Raw genomic sequence first — 27,021 nt, 5'->3', positions numbered from 1 at the left:
CCAACTTTTTCAGAGGGCCAGTCCACTCTTACGGTTGTATTTGATTCATTTAAATTACTCATAGTCCGTTATTTGAAGTAGCCCAACTATTTTTTAAACGGCACAGACACTCTACTGATGTGTACAACATGCTATAAGGATAATGAACTATGTGGTTTTGCTCTGTCTGACCTAGATTGTTAATCTATGAAGGCAATCACCCCTCTTAAAGTGAACACAACCGGATAATAAAAATGCGTCTAACTTTATTTAGATGTGCCAGTGCACACTTTTATTTGCAGTAAACATTATTATACAGCCTACTGTATGTCATTATTAGGTGCCACTACTGATGTGAAAGGGTCACGAGATTAAAAACCAGTGGTTTAATCTTAAATCTTAACAATGTATTATATTTGATTCGGTCATCATGTGTTTTTTCATGTCAAATCTTAATCTGCAAAGTAACATTTCCCTCTAAAATGTAGTGGAGAAGTACAAAGCATGCGTCAAAGCAGCAAATATTGTACTTAAGTACAATACTTGAGTATATGTACTTAGTTACTTTCCACCACTGGTACTGACTACATCTTCATTACTGCATTTTGCTCGAATGGACACAAAAGAGTGACGCACAAGCGGAGTAATACATAATTCAAACTTTATATCATTTTAACATTTCTATTTAGGAATAAAGATTTACAAAATGTACAAGATGTGCTCAATCAGCCACAATCAAACAGTGAGAAGACCAATCAAATAAGATCTCTCACCCAGAAATATCTCTTGTGTTTGTATGACAAACATTGGGGGCAGAGGAAGGGTGCATGTGGAGTGAGTGCTGGTGATTTCAGGGATTATGCTGGTTGGTTTCATCGTCTGATAGCAGGAATTGCGTCCAAGCCGTCTGAGAATCCCTACTACTCCTGTGCAAAGCCCCCTTGGCATGGCCAAACCCCCACTAACTGCAGGAAGGACAGTACATTCTTCTTTGCACTGAAGTCATCTGTCCGATCCATCACATCAATTCAGTCATTGATACATAAACATTAGGGTAGCATAATATTTACAGCAACAAAAATAAACAAAGGAACTACAAAACTCAACATGCATGAGGCGTCTCAATCAGTCCAGCTGTCATACAATATAATGACCCAGACACAATGTTTTTTGAGCAGATCAGTCAAAAATAGTAAGAGACAGAATGCATCCTATTGTGTACAAGTGACACATTCAAATAGTGGTTTCATTCCAGTACTAATACAGATGGCGTGTATGTTTGTGAAACATTGACACATAATTACCTTAACATTTCATATTTTGCGATGTATTATATACAGGTTCCCTTTCTCTTAAACACAGGCTGACATTGTCAATCATCTCTAATGGTCTTTCAGCTGCTGCCTGTCGATACTGTATGGCTTAAGGAATAAACAGAAGTGAACTGGCTTTTATTCTTAAGTACACTGGATATAATGAGCAAGTGCACAACAGGGTAATACTAAATCTACATGACCATTATTATTTTTTTACTGGAACAATGTCTCTCAAGAGGTGTTGAGGTTGTATGTTTATTTGTCCCAAAACATAGCATGAAGATCAATAGTGAGTCAAAAATATGTTCACTAATGCCCTCATTCATCTTTTTGAAAACTACTCCCCAGATTGCACAATTCCTTTTTTCCTCAATTTTCAAGGAAGTCCTGTCCTTGGAAGACAATGTGTGTGTGTGTGTGTGTGTGTGTGTGTGTGTCTCTCTGTGGTGTCCTGTATATTTCTCTGTAAAACAGTTCGTGGCTGTGTGCTCCATGAACAAACGTCGGCTCAAGGGTCGATGCGAAAGGCCAACAGTTTGTCGGAGTGCAGATTGTTGAGGGTGCGCAGGTCGGGCAGGCGCAGGAGGAGTTTGGGGAAGAGAGCGGTGTCATCTGGGCGTCGGCGAGTGATCAGTGACCGCAGGGCACGAATCAGACCTTCCTGTAGCTGCTCCACAGCCCGCATGTCTGTGATGCCAGAACGATCTGTGGAGCACAGAGGGATGCCAGTGTGAGTGGTTAACAGACACAGTTACTACATTATTGGTCCATTAGCAAATGTCACTACTCTGCAGCTTTTGTCACTGTTTTTCCGACACATTAGGTAAATAGTGCACCTCTCACCTGCAGAGACCAGCACCACAGCCATAAAGAGGGCCATTTCGTCAGGTTCTAGCCCCAAGGAGCCCAGCTTCTCACTGAAGTCAAACATTGCGTCCAGCAGAGAGCCCATGCCCAAGGCCCGCAGAGTGGACAGGGGGTAAGTTTGGCCATTCAGGAAAGTCACTGTACGCTCCTCAGCATTGAACAAGGTGCAGAACCTAACCATCAGAACCTAAACACATGAAACAGTAGAAAAAAACGGGAGCAAAAAGATAAATTTGAGACAAATACTAAAACCAACATTTGGAATCACAAAGAAGGAGCCACATATTTTCAACAACTCATCTGAAATGCATGTCATTACCTGGAAGGTGCCTGATTTGAGCAGCATGACCTGGTCTTGTTGGCTAAGCTCCTGAAACCCTGGGATGCCCTTGGCAAACTCTACCACCTCCTTGACAGCAGGAGTGAAACACTGCGAGAAGGATTCCCATATCTCCTGACTCGTGCGCTCTGCCCCGGATACAGGCCATGCATTGAGGGGACAGGCCTTAGAGAAAGACAAAGGACATAGAAAGAATCATAAGCTGTTTGTCAGACAAGATATATTACAAAGTCTTGATGTGCTTTAGTATGCTTCCTGCTCTTACCAGCACTTTAGCTCCTGAAGCTAATTTCCATGGGCAGGTGGGCTGATTTTGAGTACTTCCTGCATTGCAAAAACTGTTATGATTGGCAGAGCTGCCTTTTTGAGAGGTTGCACTGTTAGACTGATCATGATTCTGATTTGGTGACACTAAGTAGGTGTAGCGATTGTTGTCTACATTGAGGAATGTAGGTTGGTTGTCATTAGGGACAACTGGGCATAGAGTGGCAGATGCAACAGGGCAAGACTGATAACTCAGGGCGGAGGTGGGGTGAGCGGAGACTTGGGTAAAACTGGCACCCTGAGAAAAGGGAGATGTGTTATTGTTGGTTGTCATGTTTGCAGCCTTGGCTGCTCTCTCGTGGCTGTTGCTACTGGTGAAGATATCACGGTAGGCTCTGGAGATGGCCCCAATGGCCTCTTTTGAGTGGCCATCTTCTGGGCTGCTGGAAGTCTCCCTCACTGAAGGTGAGTCCATGTCCATGGCCGCCGACTCATTGAGGCTGTTCATGTAGCTTTGCATCTCATCTAGAAGTCGCTGCTTCTCTCTCTTGGGGATGCGGCCAAAACGCACAGCTAGAGAAGACACAAGCAGGGAGGACAGATCAGCTTTCAGTCATTGTGACAATATGGACATTTACTTAACAATGTTTTGTTCTCTATGTTTTCAGAGGTTTTTTTTGTTTGTTTTTTTGCTTAGAATAATTTCTGAAATGATAACCCAAGACAAATACATTTCTTAAAGATCAAAAGGCAGGTGCATCCTAACAATACAGTGTTGCCATTTAGAAAAGAAAGGACTGCTACTGTTACATTTCTGGCTAGAAATTGAAGCTGAGCATATTGAAACATGACCTATTACACTTTTTTATACACAAGCATACATCAAAAGCATAAAATCTCCTTAAGCGGTGAGTGATTTCAAGGAGAATCATTTAAGTTTTGATATGAAACTTCCCTCTCCTCACCCATAGCCCCATCCCTCTTCCCACAGTAACTATCAGCTGGAGAGGCTATTTATAGACCCCCTGCTACCATCTGCCTCAACCTCTCCTCTATCCACCCGTCTCCTTCCTCTCCCGCTCCCTCCCTCCGTTTGTAAGTAGGGCAGTGGGGCAACGTGAGTGTGATGTCACTGGCACTAAGTATGTGAGAGGGAGCAGGATGAGAGAGGTGGGCTTGAAATGAAGACTGACATGAGAGACGGTGATGCATGGAAAGGGAGTAAGTGTCAGTGTGCGTGTGTGCAAGGTGTAGTTAGATAAGGCAGAAAAGTTGCGCTGGTACAGCTTCAAAGACTTTTGCATGAATAGCATATTTGAAACTTTTTTTGGGATGTATAGCAGAAAATGTGTGTAGCAGCAATACCTTTTTAGGCAATGTACTGTTATTCTCATATGTTAAACATAAGCAATTTACATAAAAACACAAAGCTGCAGTGTTGGGTAAAGTGAGGTGATCTACTTGACCCAGTAATATGCACAGTATATTGCTATGTTTATCAAAGATACGGTAATCTGTTCATTGCCAGCAGGATCCTTTGATGAGGATACGGCCAATAATGTGTCATGAGATGAATCCCTTTCATCATGGTTAAAAAGAAGCAAATGATGCTCTGGTTATAGGAAGAAAAAGTGTGCCATCATGTCAATGGACTTATTAATGTCAATATATTGCAGAGCCAAAGTCACACAGCTGCCTGGTGTGAAATGAGGGTGTACTATTTATTGTGGTCTACAGGCAGTTGCCTGTGGTTTTCCTGTTTTCGTAATGACTGAAGTAGAGCAAAAAGGGGTTTCTGGGTTGTGGTCCTTATTGCTTTTTTGACTCTTTGTACTCTTATTGAGTCGCTTATCGCCACCCTATTTTCTCTGTGCACCAGAAATGTCAAGCACGTGCAGAAATAACACAAAACTGTTTACTAGATTAGGCAATGCAGAGTACTGAAGGGTGGAGATGAGCAGAAGAAGGCAGGCACACTACACCAAGTAGGTCACGATGTACGAGTACACTATAGACCCAATTCTGTATTGTTTTTCTAGGTCAGCCCAGCTGTTTTCTTAATCTGTGACGATAGGCGATCAATCAGTGTTCAGTTATCAGAACTTAAACTAGGTGATGTGAGCATCACGCCCGATAAAGCCTGTCACAACGACTGACTGTTTTCTGCATCCCTTGCTTAATTGTTGCCCTATCCTTCACTAATTGCAGTAAGATGTTCTATGGGCATACACAAGGTAATCAAGTTGACCCTGTTCCAATTTCCTAAAATAATTCCTGTGTTTGCCGCAGTTTTCCAAATGATAGATAGCTTCGGGGACTTCAAGGCTCCTCTTCTCATAAATCATTGTCTGAGAGGGAGACGCAAGAGAGCTGAGGGAACATGGTGGGTATATGTGGAGGAGGATGGGCTGTACTGAACAAGAACATAGAGGAAAGAGTATTGTGGAGGATGCTGCAAAGGGCACGAGAAAGACATTTAGAAACTTAAGAGAGTGAGACAAGGCCAGATGGTAATCTTTGGCAGTGCAGTGACTGACAGTATAGAAGAAGACAGGTGCAGGTCTGATGATAAATTGAGAGGCTGAGCTACTGGCACGATGACCTCAAAAGACTTTCCACAATAGATTTTTCACACAGACCTAAATATCAGCACTGTGCCTCTCTCAGGCAGCCTATTTCCCTGCTGCTTTGGTTAATCAGAGCACTCTGGCAGAACTGCATGAGGGCCTTTCTCGTAAAAAAAAAAAAGAACGAAATGTGTCAGGATGTCTCACCATCTCTTGACATGCCAACAGAGAGGCATTTCTTGAAGCGGCAGTGCTGGCACCGGTTGCGGTTCATGCGCATGATCAGACAGTTCTCATTCTTGACACACATCTTGTAGTTGATGTTCTGCTGGATGCTGCGGCGGAAAAAACCCTGAGATAAAAAAACAAACAGAAAAAGCACATGAAACTGGTGCACAGAAGCCAACACATTATGGAATCACTCCACATGATTTTTTTTCAGTGGCTTACCTTGCAACCCTCACATGCATGCACTCCATAGTGGAAACCAGATGCAATGTCCCCACAGACTTTGCAAAGCAGAACCATTCCACCCGTCTCTGAAGAAGGGTAAACAGACAGTTAGATAAACTCCAAAAAAGTCAATCAAGGTCTAAATCAGCATGCATATCGACAACGAGGACACACTTACTTGTGAAAGTTCCTGTGAATCCGCAAGGCCTCTTTCCTGAAATGGGGTGCGCATAGGTGTGCTGTGGAGTGGCTGCAGCTGGGGGGGAACTGTAGACTTCTGGGAACTGGAATATCAGTTTGGAGGAAGGGGTGGTGCACCCAGCTGCCCTATGTTTAAACGTCCCAATCTCTGTGAAGGTGACCTCCTCTGGAGATGAGGGCTGGGAGTGTGAAGAAGGGGACTGTGTCTGGTACCCACTGGAGGGGCTGCCAGGGCTGGGGCTTGAACTGCCAGAGGACCCAGCATACAGGATGACTCCTGCAGACAAGGGAAAGAGTGGAGAACGTCAGACCTCTGAGCCAAGAATTCAAGCTCCTCATTAAGGCACACAATGTCATTTAGATATTGACAGTTATTGAAGTATTATTATTGAATGATTATTTCGTATGCCATACATGTAATTGTTGGCTTAATTAAACTAATTAAGTTGCATCATAAATTAAAGTTGGCCATCCATATTTATCTTAAACCGTTACGCTACGCTTTGGATGCGAAGTAATGTTGCACAAGTTCTGGGGTGAGAATTTGATGCGTCGTTGCCTCATCCATCCTTCGCGCTCAAGCGGATAGAGTGGGCGCTAAAAATACTGCTGGGAGCACAGCAACAAAGCATGCAGACTTCCAGTAGAAGCACCAACGAAGCGCCACGTTTTTGTAAAGAATTCCCGCGTCATGCTAATGCAGCATTTATACAGGCACCATGTAAGTAAGTTGTCGTTCCAATGTGGTTGTTGCTGAAGTGTTTTGCCCTCCCCGTCATGCGTTGTGGATGAGCTGAGACACGGCCTCACGTGTCTGCTGGGTCTGCTGCTGCTGCCGCCTCCTCCGCTCCAATAATAGCCTCGCTCGCTCCCCTGGCACCGTGCCCAGCGCCAGCTAACAGCACGACACCTGACCGGCGCCTCACATGCATGGACTCCTGACACGCTTGCTGCCCAAACCAAATCTGCAGTCTCGTGTGGAAATACATAACGATCTCAGATCAGTGTTTACAAACACACGCTGACTGGGAAGCTCCCCGGGCGTGCGGTGGCACGGAGTCTCTAAGCCACTGCTGTACATGCGCCACCGACGGTCGGAGAATGTGAGTCACGTTTTTGCAAAGGAAAAGCCTCAACTGTATGGACTGGCTGGGGTAATGATATACTAACAACTCGAGTACTCGACTACAGTTGAGTCCAGCAGAGAGACGTTCAAAATAACAAAGTGCAATAGATAAAAAAGGAAGAATTTCCAACATTAAAATAATTTCCAACATCCAAAATTCGTGCCATGGTACAGTGGTTTAACCAACGCATGCAGCCGTATATATCGAAATCATGCATAAGTGCAGTAGGCCTTTCCTTGTGTTGATGTGTGTTGCCCTTTGCTGCACAAGAAGGTATTTGTTTTAGCTCTAATGTGTTGATAATCCCTAACCCAGCACGTGTTGGAGGTTTGTTGACTCATGCCAGAGCCAAAGACAGACCCAGGCACAGGCCTGAGCCTCCCCTCCTTTACAACTCCCACTCCACCCAAACACATTGCATGTCCACCTGAAGACTCACATGTACAGTGTTTATAAATGACCCCAAGAGCTGTAAACTCCGATTAGCAATCACTTTTACAGTCTGCTTTTCAGGTGAGAGGGATATACAAACCTGCAAGTGTCATAGTCAAAAGGTCAATACAATTTATATCATGTTGATAAACATTGCAAACCGTCCAAGAAGATATTAGTTGTCATCTGCCCTCAGTCCTCATCATGTTTGAGGGAAAACATGATATTGTCATTTTCTATATTCTTTAATGCAAACATTGCAAGACATTTAAGTAAAGCTGTTTTTATTCTTAGTTTTGGCAGCTTGTGATATCAAACAACTAGCTGTTTTACATGTTTTCATTTATTTCAAACTGCATTAAATCCTTCTTCAATGCCCATGTTAAGCTACCCATGCAAACAGTAAATCTGTCTGGAACTGAAGGCAGGCAAAGGAACGTGAGCAGTGAGCACTTCACAGGCACAGCAGCTCCTCTCCTCTCCTCTCCTCTTCAGTTCTTTATCTCCTACTTTCACTCGTTCACCTTGCAGGATATAGAGACCTCCATGTAGTTCACAGTTAAGGTAATAGTGTTTGTTTGCCCTTGTGGTGTAAACTTCATAAACACAGCATATGGTGTGCTTCCTTAGAGCAATGCAGTGTTTATTGTGCTATAGAATATGGCCAATAAAAAAAGAGTTGTGCTAAACATGGCCAATCTGTGAACACTTGGGTGTTTGCAGTATAGACTTCATTAACTCAGGCTTATGTAAGGTCAATATTACAGGAAGTTTAATGAGGTGCATGCACCTCGAGCATATCTCAAACTGATACTGCATCACACACTCTCATCCAGTTGAGGAGTTGTATTACAGTTATAATTTATAGATACCACGATATGATTTGAAATCTAAAGTCTAAATAGCCTGGTGTATGGTTTGATGTTGCTATAGTTGCACTGGCACGATGTGGAAAACATGGATTTGAAAAACATCCTTTTCAGTGTGATTTTATCAGCAGGAGAGACGCAGCCTCTAAATGTTTCTACTCGGCTATAAGGCATCGTTTAGAGAGAGCAAGCAAACGGTGCATGAGGCGGGAAAACGTGACGAGAGTGGGAACAAAAAGTGAATGCATTGAATCGCTGACCCACTGACCAAGCTCACTATTACCGCAGGCGGCATCAGCACAGAAGCATCCGTGCGAGCGGGGAAGCAGCGGGAGGCGGGAGGAGGGCGCGGGCATCTCACGCGCCGCACGCGGCTTTGAGAGGAAAGCCACGTGAGGAGACTTTTGACAGCGTTCACTGGAAAGACATGAAGCCGCGCTCCAGCCAGAAGCCAGAGCACCTACAATCCGCCAGGGGCTTATAATTAAAGAGCCGAATCTACCGTAATAGAGCAGCGTGCTATGCGGCGAGGTGGACTGAATGTGCACTACCAGCAGCACCACCTGCACCGTCAGCCAGGTGCTGCATCTAGTTTACCAACAGTATGTGAAATATTGCTTTCAGAAAGACCTCCACCAGGGGAGTGTTAGGGGACGTACTGTATTTGTGAGTGAGAACATACAGTGCACAAAGTTATGCAGTGGACAGTGGAGGAGGGCAGGTGGTCTGCTTTTTATCATATGAGCATTTGACAGATAAATGTAATAAAGACCTATGGGAATTACATTCCCATACACCTACACTGTACTTTTAATTACATGTTGAGGGAAACATTCCTCCCGGAGACTGGGCTGAACTGAGCAAATTGGTATTCTTGTTAGGAAAGAAGTTGTTACAACTGACTCCCAGACCAAAGTAGGGTTGACCCTTCACATGAGGACAAGGATGCACAGATCATGAAAATATAGATTTTGGCAAACACATATTACAAAATGCATGTCACATTAGCATAATGAAGACATTGTAAAATGTTGGACTGTAAACTGTTACAGCCGATCACAAACTCCCCTACCAACTGTTATGTTACTGCCAACTGATGACAGTTATGACAGTGTATTTCTGCATATGATCTGTTTGGGTCTATATTATACAGTATATGGAATATAGGAAATGCAATTGTATGAATGAATCATTACAATAATCTTTTGGGGGAATAATGCATCTGCATGCAACCCCTCCAACCCAACCCAATCATCTCTGCAAGAGGAATTGGCGCTCTATGTCAACACACACACACACACACACACACACACACACACACACACACACACACACACACACTCACTCACTCACTCACTCTCGCTCTGTCTCTCTGTCTCTCTCTCTCTCATTTGATCTCGACTTTATGAGCCATACAGCCCACTGGTGCAGCTATATTTTTGCCAAGTTATTATGTTTATGAGCTTTGTTTCTATCACTACACCGACCTCTGAAAAAAACTAAACTGAAATCATGTGCATTCCAATAACTAATTGAAACAAAAGGTCAGGGAAACCAGTTCAAGGTGGTCATTTGGATTTAGATCGGTGAGAGGAAGAACAAATTACAGACTTATGGAACGTTAAAAGATGCACTGCCATTTAACTTGAAAATAAGCAATCATACCCGTAAAATATATAAATAGATAATCATATAAAAGCTTGAAATTGCCAGCTGCCCCCACCACAACACCAAGCATCCTCCGAACATTAAACACCACCAGAAAAGCCCAGCATGCATGTCTTCATCTTTATCGGCTGACTAATACTACACCTAGTCTGTGGTTGCCTGTTCCGTGACAACACTGTCCTACTTTGTCAACATGAATAGTCATTCATAACTCGGTGAGAGGGTTTAGTGATGCCCACAGATTCGAGTAACAATGACGGTGCCTATGGGTGCGCCCATCACCTGTGCTGGAACGTGACTGCGCTTTGTAAATGATTCACCGTCAATTAGGAGAGGAAAGCAGAAAAGCATGTCCACCTTTGGCTGACCTCGAGCAAGTGCTGTCTAATACCACTTATCGGAAGGAAGTCCTGCGGTTATCAACTTTTATGCTGCAGGCACTAAAGCGATGGCCTTGATAATGGAAACAAACACACCCTTTACGCTAAAGTGAGTTGATAAAGGGTCAGTGCAGAGTTGAAGTCCTGGCTCGGACAGATTATGATTACAGTGACAGCCAGTGTACTGTAGGTCCACGTGAGTTTGTTTTCATGGAGAGAAACAGGAAGTGGCCAGCCTCCCTACAACCATATGGCGCAGAGCTGCAGCCCTGGCGATGCTTTTCGACATTTAAACTGTTTTCATAAGTTTGCGTAAAATCGTAATTGTGTTTTTATTGAATTTAGAAACAAGTTGACGACATTAAATGCCGAATTTTCATAAACCAATATGATGACCAACCTCAGTCAAACACTTGCATGAAAAATATATTTCGTGCATGAGAACTCACATAGGTTGCACATAATTGTCAATTATGCGCATATTGGAGCTTTAAGTGTTTTACACAATGTTCGATTAAGTATTTCTCACTTTCTAAATAAAATAAAAAATGATTTAAGGTTTAGGTTGAGTCAGACAAAGCTAAATGCGTATCCCCTATTGACTGATAGAAACACTAACCAATGACCCGTTAATCATTACTGAATCATATGTATAAATCAGCATAGCTGGTATAAAGGAGCGGTTAACATAATGTTAAAATTAATCTTACCACCACCAGGGCTGTTATCCATTTCTCTTGTTGATGTCGATCACTTTGAGCAGACTTGAAGATAGACGTCCGTAAATGTCACTAGACTAGCGCAAAAGTCTTTTGAAGACAGGTGAGAAAGTCAAAAAACAGCTTTGCATAAAAAAAAAACACCTGCTCCATGGAGCGCAAAAATGGGAAGAAGTGATGGAAATGTCTCCAGTGTGCGTAAAGTTGTCTCCCAGTAAATTGTAGAGAGGTGTCCCTCTTGTGTGCTCAGCTCTGATCTGACAGAGGTGAGTTGTAAAGGCTGGTCTTCTCAAAGATACCTGGATGCCTTCTGTGCTCAGGATATTGCACCTCGGCTCGAGCGCGTGTGATGTTGCAGGAGCGGAGATTGAAAGATTTTCATGAATTCCAAGAGAGTAGAGTCAGCATATCCGCGAACAGCGTCAGGAATGACATACACACCCACTGATACAAACACCCACTTCGCTCACGTTTGCAGGTGAGTAGGAAATGTGACCGCCTGTCCCTTCGCTCAACTTGAGTTGTGTCTGTGTGGGATTTGGCTCACTGTTTGTATCTCGGGGAGTCACTTCTCTCTCTCTCTCTCCTTCAGGCTTTAGTGCATTTTCATTGGCGGGGATCTGGAACAGAGGGGAGTTTTATGTGCTTATTCGACCGCAGTAGGTTATGTGTTCAGTAAAGCCACGCTACATGTGCGCTCTGCATGTGCCGGAAAGAGCGCTGCCCTACTGATACACATTTTATGCAAAATACACAGCGTGTGGCGCGCAGGGATGGAGAGATTGGTGGATGGAACACATGGACAATAGGCGTGGCTCACCGTGACTGCCTGTTATCTGAACACTGAGACATGCCAAACAACAAACAAGTGTCAAGTTTAAAGCCTATGTGCCAAAGGAAACTCAGATGCGCAACTAAAACTATGTCACGCCAACGACATGCTACTGGAGAGAGCCATTGCTTAGCCCAATTTAGGCTAACATTTAGATTTTAGATTTAGATTTAAATGTAAATCCTGTATTTGATTATGTTAGCACTTTAAACCCAGGTCCACTCAGTGCTCTCAAGGGTGCCGTTTTTTTTTGTTTTTTTTTTACAGTTTTCCATTGTACACCTATTTTAAATGTTTGTGCAGCAAAAAGTTCTATAACATTCAGTCAGCAACAAACTCTGCAGCCTGCTGTGTGACTCTGAAGATGTAGGTCAACTGTGCACAGCTGGTGGAAAGCGCCTCTTAGTGGCAAATTATGGCATTGATGCATAAAGGCGATCAATCTAGACTAAATATACAGTATGTTCCTTAGAAGTCTCAATGCAAGAGTACACTTTAATGTTTTTTTTGCAGATAAATAAGTTCAGCTTTTGAAAATCAAATTTCAAATTAGTCATAAAGTGCGTTTTAAACTCTTTAAATTATTTTCATTAATTAAATGATGATGATCTAAGATCATCAAAATGAGCAGCACGTAAATTATTTTATATATATATATTTTTTAATAAACCCAATGCAATAGGTTTTTTTTAACACTTAAACTGTTTTTTTAATCTTAAACGTAAATTACAAAGCTGTAATAAAAATGTTTGCTTTATATTATAATATATCTATATATTTGATTACTTTCCATCTAGTAACTAATTGCTTTAATGCCTTGTTAACTCTCAAACATTTCTTTGATTCCCTTTCTCGTATACTTACTCGTGTGAGGCTGTAAAGACATGTTTAACTTGATAAGCCCCAAAAAGTAGATTCTGCTCAAATTGGACATGATCACAGGCAAGGAGTGGCATACTTTAGTACGCTCTATATTTACATACATACATCTTAACAGACTTATTTTGTCATTTTTCTGAGTAATTGTTTGCGTGTTCGCTTGAGGGGTTTCATTCTCACCGCGTCCTCATTGACAGGACGCGTGCCGCAGTCCTTCTCTCCGTCACTAGGGGGAGTCACAGTGCCAGAAATCTCCACGCACGGTGGCTCCCATCATCGACGCCCCTGAGCTGCCGGGGCACAGTGACGGATTGGCAACACACGAAGGTAATCTGACAAATGACTGAAATTATCTCTGACGCGTGAGACCAAAAGCGTGATCTTTCCAAGCTGATGTGCTGCGGTGGAGGATTCATCTGAAGATTGTCCCTGACTTTGTTTTGTCTCCTTCACAGAAAACTTCGGTGTTCGTGCGCATGTCATCCATTATTTATGTTTCAAACTTCTGACGGGGATGTGCTCGTTCATGAAGCTGAGGCATACACTACTCTATGCGAAGAAGGTAGGATCGTGTACTTTACATAAATCATCTCCGTCCATGATTAATTGGACGTGTCTAAGAATAAACGCAGCTCAAAGTGCCTCAATCCGGGTGTGTTACTTCTACTGTATCGCCCGTGTGCGTAAGGCTCGAGCACTCATCATGAGAACACGTTATGGCAGGGCACGAGATAATTACAGGCTGCCGAAACTGTTTGGGGACTGAGCAGAACAGAAGTCGTTGCCAACATACACACCTGCAAAGCGCTGCTTTGCCTGAGGCTTAGAAGAAAGTCTTCTTTACTGTCTGTCTTTCTGTCTGTAGGCCTACTGTAACCCTCTCCAACTCTCCCCCAAACAGCCCCCTTTCCTCACGCACCTTGTTGAGTTGGTGCTTTATGTGGATGATGCCAGTTAACTGAGATACTTCACTTTATTTCTGTCTGAACCTCCCCAGTTTCTTTTAGATTAGCTTCCTGGATGGTTGATTAAACTCAGGAAAAGCAAAGCAAATGAGAAAAGAATGCAGACGATTTTCCAGTAGTAGACTTTGTGGAATTAGCCTCATGATCAACAGAGGGTTTTTTTGTCTTCTTCTGTGAAGGAAAATAGCAAAAATAGACCCTCAACATACTAAACATATACAGTATACATATTTATATAGCAACCCCACATGCCAAAAGGCAAATGCAAATGAAAACTTTTTCGTGTTTCCTGCTCAGTATTTAGTGCCCAACTTTCTCACAAGGGCAGTTTTATGTGCAGGGAAGGAGGCATGGAAAAGAAGACCTTTCCTTTTGAGCTCACAGATTTGCAGTAATTACAGAATCACTTCCATATGTGGCTCTCTGGCTGCCTTCTCGCTGCCCCCACCACCCCTCTCTCTCTCTCTCTCTTCCTTCTCTCTCTTTCCCTCTCCCCTCTTTCATTTGCATTCTCCCCTATTCCTCATTTTTTTTTCAGCTTTTATTTTTTTGGCATCCCCTCGTGCACTCAGAGCATTTTTTTTGTAAAACCACAGCTTAAACAAAGTTTATGATAATCAGAACATCCTGGCATTTTTGGCAAACGGCTGCGCTTTTTGGTGATTCAATTAGACCATGCTTGCCAAAAAAAAAAAGAAGGAGTTTGTGTGCCTCAGTGAGAGAGAAAAGAGACATGGATGGGAGAGGGGAAATGTTGAAGAATATGGAAATATGAAAACGAGGAAAAGCAAAAGAATGGGAGCTCAGTGAAGAATTTGAGAGGCAGGAACGGAGCGTGAAGGAGGGAGAGGTGGAACAGAAAATGAGGCAGCGAGAGGGAGGGCCGGAGTAATGCTCTTTGACAGAGGTGGGTTCAAGATGGGTTCATGGTGACATCATGGCTGATTTTTGAGGAAAGTATAGACAGGAGAGCCGTTCACCTTTCATTGGACACACATGTTGGGGAATAGGCAGAGCGGTCATATGCTGGCACACATGCTGGTAGCTGTGTCGACAGCCTCTGAATGCACCCCAAAATATGCACAAAAGGCGCACACACACTCCTCTTTTTATTTTCTCCCCCGCTCCCTCTCTCGTTTTCCCTTAGTTCCTTCTGCAGTAAAACAGCTTTTGGCTCTGTCTCTAACTGTTCCAAGCTTTGTGCTCATTTGTTTTTGTTAGGAGTACATAGTGGTATATGCCCTTCGATCCCTAACACATACATTTCTCCTTTGCTATGAGTAACTCATTTTCCTGTGAGTAGTATTCCTCTGTGTATGTTTTTACTTCAAGGCGGTTGGACTCTAAATGAGCGCACTTTGCCAGGCTGGATGAATGAGCTCCTTCATTTCACAGGATGTGTGTTTAAGTCTGTAACCAAGAAAGTGCAAGCAAGTGTATATTTGTGTGTTGTGTGTGTGTGTGTGTGTGGGTGTGTGTGTGTGTGTGTGTGTGTGTGGGTGTGTGTGTTTCTGCACATGTGTGCACAAATGTGTCTCGAGCGGGGTGTGTGTGTTCGTCCCTGCATCCCTTGCCTGTCTCAGTGTGGCACCAAACTTCACATGACATCAATCTGAATGTGGGGAAATAGTGATCTCATTACAGGCATCTTGTTACTGATTAAAACCTGCCGCCACAGGAACCCGCTCCCTTCTCACCTCCCCGCCACCAATCCCATCAACCCCCTCCTCTCCCTCCTTCTACAACCCATCCCTCTCTCCATCTCATCCTGCAGTTTTCTTTTCCTCCCTCTTTTATATTTCACACCCCTTTCTCTTCACATCCCCTGTACCACTGGCCCTCTCGTCTTCCAAACCTCCCCCCCCCCCCCCCCCCCCTCTCCATCTCACTTTAACCCCTCTAACCTCACTTCCTCCCTTCTCTTGTTCCCTCCATCATCCCCCCTTTCCTCTCCTTTGCTGCTTTCTCTCTGCCAGCGAGCCTCAGGCCTCTGCTCCATGGCTCTGTGAATGCAAATATGTTGAATCTAAAGTGGAAACACACGACGGAGTATGATGTTTCCATGAATATTTCATATCTTCATAAACACACCCAGAGAAGCTGCAAAGCTTAACAATGCCTCTGTTTGCCGGATGACTTCCTGTGAGGAATTGCCTCGCTTGCATTTGACTTTTTGTCAGAGCATACTGTGTTAGGATTGATGTCAGGGCAGTTCGTTATGATGTCACAGGCTGAAGTTAATGATACGAGAGCGGACGGGGCCATAGGCCATGTTTCCAGTGGTGCCCAGAGAGAGAGATAGCACCCTGATCTATCTTCATTATCCCCCACTCTGCAGCCTCCCAGACACAATGATCATAAATCTCTGCCTGGAGCACACTTCACTGACACTGAAACACAAACACTAGTAACCTCTGACCTTCTCGCTGCTACTGCCTACGCATACTCATCCATGCACACACACACACACACACACACACACACACACACACACACACACACACACACACACATATTCACAAGTGACATGCGTACTGCAAGAGCACACGCACATATGCAAAGCCTAAACACAACCCCTGCTCAAGCTCACTGTCATAATTTAGTAAGGAGCACAGCATGCCCTGCACACTGACACACACACACACACACACACACACACACACACACACACACACACACACACACACACACACACACTCACACACACAAAACTGTCATCATGTACTTGACTGCTCATTCAGACACAAATGCATAGTCTCAGTCAGCCCGATGGCATCACACTGACTTGAAATATACACTTTACATTTCATGTCACTCTAAAGGCTGATATGAAGTTATTGTAGTGTCCTCTGGCTGTATTTACCTTCTTGTTTCATATTGTTTTCATATTGCTGATTTAGCACTGCTATGTAAACAGTTAAGGGATTTCTATTAGCCTTAGTGGTCTCATAAGCAACACATGAATCAAATGTAAACAAGATAAGGATCATCTGAAGTGCTTTTTGCAGTGGGCCTTAGATTATGTGCTTCCTGAATATAAGGTTTCTGCAAAAAGGCAATACTGCATATGTACCAGCAAATTGACATAAAAAAATGCATGAAAGAACATGTCAGTAGGCTACTGTAGACCATATGTGGCTGTAAAGATCGGAAGCGCATAGGAATAATGAGCGCGAGGCCGGGCACTGGTGTTTTTTATTATAATGGCTTGACTTTATCCTGGAGACATATTGGGTTCAGCGTGTTTGGGGATGAGATCTCTGACTGCATCAGGCCAGTTACTGTGTTTTACAAAAAAAATATGCAGCAGTTGTATCAGGTCTTAAATGGACAGATAGTTGGGAAGACCAAAACAAAAGTTCCACATGCCGCATTGGTTGGAAATTCTGCCTTAGACTGTGAGATCTAGGAGAATGTGAAGCGATGCTTGGCCGATATGCCTGAAGGGCATTGTTTTAGATGAAGTTTCAGAATAAGTAGTGCATGTATAAGTTGGTTATTTCGAAAATGCTTGCTGCAATTACTTGGTTTAGATATTAACTCACTCTGTGAGTGTTAAAGAAGCATGCATTTATTTACAACTTGTTTGGTTGTTTTTTTTCTTCACAAGGGGTAGTTTAGCTATACTCTGCTGCAGAGGTAAAAGCACCCGTTGAGATGCCCGTTAAGGTGTGCCCTTTCCTCTCAGTTCTGAGGTTTGAGGTGCTCCTCATAACCAAAACAACTTGAGAAACATTACATTAAGAAAAGCAGGGCACACGCCCAGAACCACAAACACATAAACACAGATCTGAAACATATGATCTCATATGGAGAGAGGGGCATGTTCAGAGGCACACCCAACTCTGTCGCTGCTGCAGCTGCACAGCTCTGCCATCTCACACGGGACTTCCCTGCAGCTGATGTGCCACCACTAGTTTTATAATCCAGAGCGGAAGTGATTTTAGGTCCAGAAGTCTGCAGTTGTTGTTGTTTTTTTCCAATAACCTTGATTTAGAAAATATTCCTAACTGCATAATGTTTGGCAGGATGTTGACAGATGTTATGTGTCCTAAAAAATGTCAGATTCCAGCTTTGAATGCAACATTCTGTTTTTCATTTATTCTCAGCGAGAATGTTTTAGATATTCTGTCCGTTTTGTGTCCAGTACTTCCTTAATTGGTTTCACAAGGGTCCTCATACTTTCCTTAATATTAAGTACTATCAGCAGTAGTAGCCTAGTAATTGTAATGTTTTATTGTCACTGCTCTGGGAAGATTGTCACAGAAACATTAGAAGCAATCAAACACAAATATGAAATACACAAAAACAGCACCTACATGCCTGTAGTGAGCAGATAGGTAAAAGGGCAAAAGTTCATCATGATTTTTCCATTTTAATTGATCACACTGGGAATAAAGGACTAGGTGAAATGTACCTAGACTTTCCTGGAAGAATAAATCTATTGGCTTGCCATTAAAGAATCATCTGTGTTAAATCAAAACATTCTTATTTATGTTCAGGATACTGAAACATCCTCTCCTATTAAACTGTGGCTGTATTGATGAAACATCAATGATCTAAGATCTCGACATGGCGCCGCATTTGAACATGCGCAAAGAGTTTGTAGGTAAACCGACTCTTTAGCCAAGAAGACGAAGAAGAGAAAAATAATTCACCAGGGAGACAAAGAAGGGAGAGAGAATTAAAAACAGAAACTTAAGCTCTCTGAGCCTTTTTCTTCCCTCCAGGCATTTTGTGGCTTGTGAAAAAAATGTGCTGTATATTTGAAGTGTTGTGTCACGTGACAAAGGAAGGCTTTATGAATCAGAGAGTATAATTATTGCTTAGTGAGTAAGAGAGTGAGTGTGTGCCTGTGTTTGGGGAGTGAAAGGGTGATATTAAGAGGTAGAGACTACTAGAGGGGAGGAGGAGGAGAGACTGCAAGAAGGAGAGAGAGAGAGAGAGAGAGAGAGAGAGAGAGAGAGAGAGAGAGAGAGAGAGAGAGAGAGAGAGAGAGAGAGAGAGAGAGAGAGGCTCACTGCTACTCTGTCTTTGCTGTCAGAAAGACTCTGATGAACGTACACACAACTTTTCTCCTTTTTCCCGGCTAGCTCCGCTCATCAGACCGTTCCGGCAACTGCTTCATCTCTCCGTCTGCCTCATGAACACTAGAGCATGTGAGTAATTTATACTTAAAAAGTTCAGAATCTGTTACTTTAGTCTTTAGTGTTTGTCTTCCTTTTTCTCACTCTCTCTCTCTCTCTGTGTACAGAGAAAGAAAGAGAGAGAGAGGCTGTATTTTCTTTGGGAACGGGTGGACAGTTTTAATTGAAGACAGAGACAGAGTGTTGCAAAACACTTGAGAGGCTTTGAGACAATTAATCGTTGTTTTCTCTGACCAGATTTTCATGTGTAAACACTAAAAAGTCCAAACACGCACGATTGTTTGTATGCAGTGTTTCAGTGTGTTGGCTTCTTTCTGCTTTATTAATGTGAGAGTGACACTGAGTTTATATGAAAACATACGTGAGCATGTGCGCCTGCATGTGCCTGTGCGCGCATATGTGCTTATTAGTGAGTGTTTCAAGTGTTACCCAGTGCCTGTGGAGCTCTTTATTATTAGCATATGTGTCTGTGTTAGTATATACACGCTTGCATGTGTTTGATGTGTATTCACCAGAGCAGTCACCAGCCCTTGACCTGTTTTTTTTTATATGCAACATATGAACACTTGCAAAAGACAAGCATTGTTTTCCACCTTTTAAACAGCAGAGGCGAATTCCTGTCGAGTGAGGTGTGTCAGACACAGTTTGTACGTTTATCCATTGTGTTCCCATAGTTGCGGTGTGTCACTGATTATTTATTAATGCTGGCATATGTGCTAAGTTAACAGGCTCCACTTGTTAGAGCCATATGTAACACATTCCAAATCAAACAGCATTTAGGTTTGTTTGATTTGGATATAGGAACATCAGGCACCTGATGTTCGAGTATAGCATTGTGCAGTGTGTTGGTTTATTGCTCCAGCACTGACTGGACACTTGGTAAACCACTGCAGCTGGACTGCCTTGGCTTTGCACCTGCTGTCCACTGCTTATTTCCCCTGGTGGACTTGACATAAGTGTGAGAGACTGTTTGATTGAAGTGAATTGAAAAAACACCCACATGGGCGAGTGAGGGAGGCCTGCTTGAAGGCCAGTGATATCTGTGGCGCCCTCCGCTGTCATCTGGTCTATCAGTTTGACTCTTGAGTCAGTGACATCTGGAGTGGAATAAATGGAGCTCATCTCTGAGGCAGAGTAATATCACTGCGCTCTCCTGCTCCTCCAGAGCACCACCCGTGGGTCTCTTTATCGAGGACGGGCTGTCAATGCAGAGCAGCTTTACTTTCATTGTGTTCGGTCACAGCATTTTGCTCGTCTTCAGTGACAGTTTGGAATCAATTATTATTTGTGCTTGCTGTTATATACTCCAGATGGGTATGTGTCATTACTCATGATCCATGTACTTGTGATCATGAGTATGTCAGCTCTATCTATCGGCCTCACCAAAAACATTCTCTCGTTGCCGTTGTTGTAGATATTTACACGTCAGGCAACAGACCAGCTTAAAATTATTTAGTCAATGCTCACATACTGTCTATCAGTAGAGATCAGCAATAACATACTGGTTAAATGTACTGTTTGTCCATGGAAATAACTACTTTGGAACAGCAGCACAGTAGAGTTCATTTTCTTTCTTTTTTTAAAGCAATGTGATTAGTGGCAGTTTTTTTCAGATATATGCCTTGAATTTAGACATGTTATGGATCAAAAGATTAAATCCCAAAATATTAAAAACAAGAGAAACACTGATTATAATAACAGAATAATCCTGCCAGTAAAACCATCACAGTTTAAAGATGTCACAAAACTGTAGAATTAATTTTATATTTATTGCGAAACCTGGTGTGTTAGAATACCATTTAGGTGTAGATACATCTGAGGTTTTGTGGGAGCCACTGAAACAACAGTTGGCTTATAAAAGCTCCTGTCTTGCAAAACCTGCAACAGTCCTTCTTTGTGACATGACTTTGAACAGTAAATCTGGGAGTTGTTGATGCCTGTCTTTTTCTGGAATTTCTATAGCAATTAAGGCCAAGTAGTAGGGAGGGGTTAGACAGGTGGTTTTAGGTGAATCGAGGGGCTCTCTGCTACCACACTATAATTAACGGGGAAACTATCTACACACCATTTCCTATGTCTATTTTTGCAGGTGTGCTTTCTGATTGTGAGGATTTACATGTTCCCCCTGCCTTCAAGCTCTCATTAAAAGATTTTTTGACACAAAGTTAAACGTGTGTGAATGTGTGTTGTTTTGCATGTTGTGCTCGCATGTGTGTGTTTGGGCCTGCTTGAGTGTTGCTTTGACTCCCGAGGCAAAAAGTGGCGGCGGTGAACCCATCCATTATGCATCTCTTTATACAGAGAAAGGATTGTTTTCTCTCTGAGTTGAGGGAGGGAAACACCTTCATTGCCGCCTGTGTGAATCATTTCTTTGTAATTAGAAAACAAGATGTATTAGTAGCACCAACTTTACCATTTTAAATCTATAAGATAGGCATCACACTGTTGCCACTCTGAACTTTCTTCTCTTGCTTCATTTCCTGTCGCTCTAACTCTCTATTTATTTCTCAAAATGTCTTACCATCATCTGCCTTTGGCTTTTCCTGTTGTGGTGTGTTTTCTTGTGTTGCTGGACCCACTGGTGAAGACTGAGTACTCCAAAGAGCGCCACCACATCATGGAAACAGCAAGCTGTCAGGATGACTTCATCATGTCACCAAGTGTTTAATGTCTCACTGACTTCTCACTCTTTCCATACATCTCTCCACCACTGCAACACAGCCTGTTTTTTTGACATAATGTTTAAACAAAGAGAAGAAAGAGAGGGCAAAAAAAAAAAAGTTAGCAGTTTGGATTGCACAATGACACTCCCCAGTGGCACTCTTGAAAAACAATACCTCTTTAAGTGACAAGTGATTACACAGAGGTGCTTCTTTGCATTGTTGCTGGAAGCAAATCTGTGTTTGTGTGATGCCATGAGCAGGCAGATGTCAAACAAGTTTGAGGCGAAGGAATGCTGGTCTGTTTGGAGGCACTGGACCGTCTGTCGCTGGGTGTCTCTCTCAGAGCCATTAGCCAGCCACTTGTTGAAAGACTTGGAGCTGTCAGCTTTGCATCAGATAATAATGTTGAGGATATTGTTTTCACAGCCAAAATACTGCTGACGCCAGCAAAAAAGATCCGATAACACTCTCATTATGTTTCATTATTTACGTTTTAATTAGTCTGTGACAGTCCAAACCAGTGATGATGACACTAAGTGTTCGTTTTGCTCCAAACTGTTGGAAATGATAGTGTCAACTCAGGACACATGAATTGTAAAATCATTGTTTAACTGTTGACTTCACCAACAACCCAAAACTTAAACATAACTGTCTCTGCTTCAAGTCCTTTCCTTTACACAGTTACTGAAAATAAATCACTTTATGATGTTGACAATTGAAGGACAGTGCCTGGAAGACATGCACAGTCTTCTGTCAAGAAATGAACAGGAGTGGGCAAGTCAGAGGTGGAAAAATAGTGAGAGGATTCTGTGATTCTGCCAAGCTTTCTCTGCCACGATACATTGTACAGTTCATTTGTCTCAAGGCTGTGAATTTACAATTCAATCCTTCCAGTAAAAGCTTTTGACTAGTTACTCTGCCTGGACTGACTGACACATTTAAAAATATAATATATTTTACATCGCAGGAATTTTTTTACAATAGCACATCATGACTTTCTTGGGAGTTCAAGAAACCCAAAGAAAACGTGTGAACCCACTCAAGCTCAGAAAAGAGAGTGAGGAGTGGAGTTTGAATTTGACTTCAAAGACAAATATCCACAAAAACAAACATGCAATTATAACTCGATATAACATCACACACAGTTACTGTAAGTTTTTGTGTGTTTCCCTTACTGCAACAAGAAACGTCCTCCAGTTAGCAAAGCGGGCCGGCCAATGGCACCCAGAATCCTGCTCATATACGCAGAGTAATCACCTGCGGTTTCTTTTGCTGACTAAAAAACCCACTGCTTTTCTTGGTTGTGTGGTGCAGAGCTTCCTGAGATGCCGTGATTTATTTGTTATGTTTGACTGCAGTTCCTATTGCCTGAGGGGCCTCACTCCGTCACAACTGTTAAGGCACAATTGTTGTTTAGCTCACAGAGGATTTGATATCCTTTGTTTGACAGACATTCAATCTGTGGGAACTGTTCTCTCTCTCTCTCTCTCTCTCTCTCTCTCTCTCTCTCTCTCTCTCTCTCTCTCTCTCTCTCTCTCTGTCTTTTTCCCTCTTGCTCGATTCTATGTTCTGCTACGTCTTTTTGTTGAAATCCAAACTCTTCGGTAAACAAGTTAATCTCAGTCTCTCGAAGCGTGCCTCGTCTTGTCTCTGAATTGTCATCTTGATTGATTTCATTTCATTTGCTACACGTCGTTTCGTCCTGATAAAATCAACTAATTACCTCAAGTAACCAATGAGTCTGCCTTAAAGATATGAACTACTGTGAGGTCTGACACTCCACTATTTACAGAAACAACCAAAGTAAATTTAAACTGCTACAGCGCACCTCTTAGAGAGTGATGGAAAGTCCCAGCAACAGCCGTGAAGCCACTCATAGCTGGCCCTGGTGCTCCTCGCCTGCCTGGCTGCCTGCTGCCTCCTGTGTGCCCCCCAGGCTCAAGGGAAGTGGGGAGGCCCTCAATGCCCATTTGGCCCTGGCTAACAGGGGATGAGGTCACTCCAAATTCCCCTTATCCCCTTATAGCCTCAGACGGGCTGGCGAAGTTAGCCTACCACAGGACCCAACATAAAACATAAATGGCTCTGTAAAAAGCTGCCGGGCTGATGTGACTCATTAAAAAACACTGGCGCCAACTCTTTTATTAATTCATTATTGTGTTTGGGGAGAGTAAAGTGACTGGGTTCTATTTTAAAAGGCTGTGTGTGTCTCTGTACAACTCTTTAGTTCAGTTTCTTTCGTTGTTTCATGACACATGTGCGAACGTACAGTGGAACTGCGGTTTATTGTGCTGAGGTTTTTCCGGCTTGAAAAGCACTTAAAGCTTAATTTTTAGATTAATATATTGTTGTTTCCCCCTGTGGGAATACAAAAGTCACATGTGTACAGTCTTACTATCTGCCACTATCCTTCATTTTCTCAAACATCTTCCTTTTTCTCTTTATTGTTCTCTCTTCTCCCAGCACTCTCAGACACATTGTGCTGCCTTTATGGGGCCTGGTTTGAGTTCATGAGGCAGATACCCAAACGGGCCAAACGCTGGCCAAGTCCATACTCATAACACACACACACACACACACACACACACACACACACACACACACACACACACACACACACACACACACACACACACACACACACACACACACACACTATGAACCTTTGCGTTTCTGGCAGTTTTGTTTTTCCAGTCTGTACCTCTTCTCCCATTAGGCCCACTGTGAAATCTTTAGTGATGTTTTTGTGTGTTAGCCACACAGTGGAACCACTGCACAGGGTCATGGTACAAGTTGTATAAGCAATAGAGGGATGGAAATGGGGTGTGGGTGGGGGAGGCGGGGGAGAGAGGATTGGGTATAAGAACATGATTAAAGAGAGGATATAGAGATGTGGGGTGGGTCAGAAAAGGGAAAAAAATCAAAAGTAGTTAAGATGAGGGATAGACTGAATAAGGGAAAGAAAGAAATACAGAGAGAAGAAGGGAAAGAAAAAAGAAAGATGGCAGTATGGCTGTGTTGGCAGGATGGGGGTGGGTGACTATCGGCGGCTGCTCCTTCCTGAAACGTGGCCACCCGAGCCTGCCTGGGCCCTGGATGCACATGTGGAACAGTTTACTGTAATGGAACTCTAAATTAGTGGTGGTTTGAAGCTGCCTGCAGCAGTAGGGTGTAATTAACTGGCTCTGTTGAAAGAGAAAGAGCCAGAAAGAGAGGCAGGGAGGGAGCCAGAGCCCTGGAAAAGGCAAGGGGTGAGAGGTGTGTGTGTGTGTGTGTGTGTGTGTGTGTGTGTGTGTGTGTGTGTGTGTGTGTGTGTGTGTGTGTGTGTGTGTGTGTGTGTGTGTGTGTGTGTGTGCGCTCTCACACATGTGTAGAGGTTTTTTTTCAGTGCTTGATTGCATGTGTATGTGTTTCAGACTGTGTGGTGTGTTTGTGTGCGTCTTGGAAATATCTCCCTCTTTTTCCTGGGCACGGCGCCACCACTTAGTGCCCCCCAGTGCCCAGACCCAGTCACTGTTCCTCTGTGCATTTTTCGCTCAGTTCAGCAGTTCACCGGTTCAGCCTTAGATCTCCCCCCTCCCCCCACCCCACCCCACTCATTTCTTTGTTTATACCGAATTCATTACCAAGATTTTTTTCCTGTCTTTTCTCCCGGATTCACAAGCCACAGCAGTTCCAAATTCCTTGGCTCTGCTCTTTTTCAAAGCCACATTTAAAAAACAAGCTGATCACACCACCCACTCATGAAATCACGCTAGGGAAGCGAAAGGCAAAGAGAAAACATGAAAAAGAAAATGGGAGGCTTTGCTGGGAATTTTTTCCTCCTCTTGTATTAACCATCAACGGTGGGGCATAACTGCAGCCTTGTCCACACTTGAGCCAGACTTGTCTGTGCCCACTGTGTGGAGTCAAAGTGACGAGCGGGCTGCAGGAGGTTAGAGCCAAAGTGACTCTGTGGGATGGGAGCCTGACCTCAAGAGAAGATAGTTGGAAGTGACAGCAGCAGTTAGCAATCAGTGGATCTCATTTTCTCTACCCTCTACCCCCATCGACCCCCTCCTCCCTCCCTTCTTCATGCTCTGGACCCCGTGTCTGGGCCTCTGGTCCTGAGGGAAAGAGGCAGAGAGGCAGGCTGCTGTGCTAGGCTGGCAACAGGAACAGAGGAGCTCTTTATAGTAGAGTTCTGGTGATTTAAATCATATGGCATAGCCTGGAATCACTGTAGAAGTCTGGAAGCTCTTCAAAACTGCAAGAACAAGAGCTCTCTCTCTTTTTCTCTCTCTCTTTTTTACCCCTCCCTCCCTCCCTCCCGCTCTTCCCTGTTATAACTTTTTCCAAACTTCTTTCTTATTTTCTTTTCCCCTCGCCCAGTCCCAGTTTTTCTGGCTTTTCCTCTCACTCATTCTTTTTCTCTCACGTCTTTATCTGTTCTGGTTGCTGCCGTCCTTCCTCACTTCCTCTTTCCTTCCAGCTCTGTCATACCTGCTGGTCTGAAGTTTGCACATCCTTCTTGCATTAGAGCTATGGATAAACTATTCTCCGTCCCAGAGCGTGGATGGATCATGGTCTCAGAGTTGATGTGAGGTGAATTGTGTTTGTGGAATCCAGAGAGGATGTCAACACAGACCACTGATTGTATCATCATGTTCAAGCCAATCACAAGGAATTATCCAGCGTTTTATGTGGTGAATTAATTAGAAAGAAATAACAAATGTCTCTGCCTTCTCTTCCTCAGAAAAGTGAATTGGATGACCCATCGAAAGTGCAGTCACTGAAACCAGAGGCTTCATCGTCACTCATCCATTCCCCACGTCCTGAGAGTCTTCAAAAGGACACGGATTTCAACTTTTCAGGGGATTTCCAGGTGTTGTGAGAGCCTGTTAATTTCATCCAGCAGCCTGCTGCGGACCCCGGGGGTGTGCTCCGTCGCCATGGCTACCAACAGGGAACAGCAGGTGGGTCACATGACCGGCTTCCCACCTGCTGTCTACCCCTTTGCCTTCAACTCCATGAGAAGCCACTCCCCTTTTGACCTGCTGGCCAACAGCAGCCTGTTTGGGCGATTTGGTGCTGACCTGCCCAAAGAGATGGCCGCTCTCTGTAAGTCATTTTCATTACTGTGTTTGACTTTTCCACCCTCTCATATATCATTTTCCATTTCAACTCTAACTACATATGTCGTCCATACCTTCATTTAAGTCACATTATACAATTTGGACATGGACTGGAAAGAGGCTATTTAAATTGCACTTCATTATGTGTAATTTTGTGGAAATGGAAAACCTTAGGGTCTGTTTGTGATATAGGATGAATGGAATAAGAAATCCCCCAAAGAAACCATGAAAAAAGTCCA

At 43.4% G+C, this 27,021-nt stretch overlaps 2 protein-coding genes across 4 annotated transcripts in view; one reads left to right on the top strand and one right to left on the bottom strand.

Annotated features, from left to right (window-relative positions):
- Positions 1–623: 623 nt before the first annotated feature.
- Positions 624–11,708, bottom strand: nr1d4a (nuclear receptor subfamily 1, group D, member 4a). Its single transcript, XM_068733484.1, has 8 exons — positions 11,174–11,708; positions 5,965–6,264; positions 5,784–5,872; positions 5,541–5,685; positions 2,768–3,339; positions 2,482–2,667; positions 2,139–2,349; positions 624–2,000 (listed from the first exon to the last, which is right to left on the bottom strand). The coding sequence occupies exons 1-8, from the start codon at positions 11,193–11,195 to the stop codon at positions 1,804–1,806; spliced, it is 1,722 nt and encodes a 573-aa protein (XP_068589585.1). The 5' UTR covers positions 11,196–11,708; the 3' UTR covers positions 624–1,803.
- Positions 11,709–13,167: 1,459 nt separating this feature from the next.
- The window catches only part of rarga (retinoic acid receptor gamma a), a 43,071-nt gene continuing 29,217 nt past the window's right edge, over positions 13,168–27,021 (top strand). The window contains exons 1-4 of one of the 3 annotated variants that reach the window (XM_068732611.1): positions 13,168–13,220; positions 13,349–13,455; positions 18,952–19,017; positions 26,404–26,768. In XM_068732611.1, coding sequence (XP_068588712.1) covers positions 26,600–26,768 — 169 coding nt within the window. In that variant the 5' untranslated portion in view covers positions 13,168–13,220; positions 13,349–13,455; positions 18,952–19,017; positions 26,404–26,599. Of the gene's footprint in view, positions 13,221–13,329; positions 13,456–18,951; positions 19,018–26,403; positions 26,769–27,021 lie in introns of those variants that run through there. The other 2 variants (XM_068732613.1, XM_068732612.1) reach the window with 2 other exon arrangements.

This window comes from Cebidichthys violaceus, unplaced genomic scaffold, assembly GCF_023349555.1.
Source record: "Cebidichthys violaceus isolate CVI_PGR_0920_01 unplaced genomic scaffold, fCebVio1.0.p SCAF_6, whole genome shotgun sequence".
NCBI classification, from domain to species: domain Eukaryota; kingdom Metazoa; phylum Chordata; class Actinopteri; order Perciformes; family Stichaeidae; genus Cebidichthys; species Cebidichthys violaceus.
Note: the sequence above shows the minus strand (reverse complement) of the source record. Positions and strands in the feature narration are given on the sequence as shown.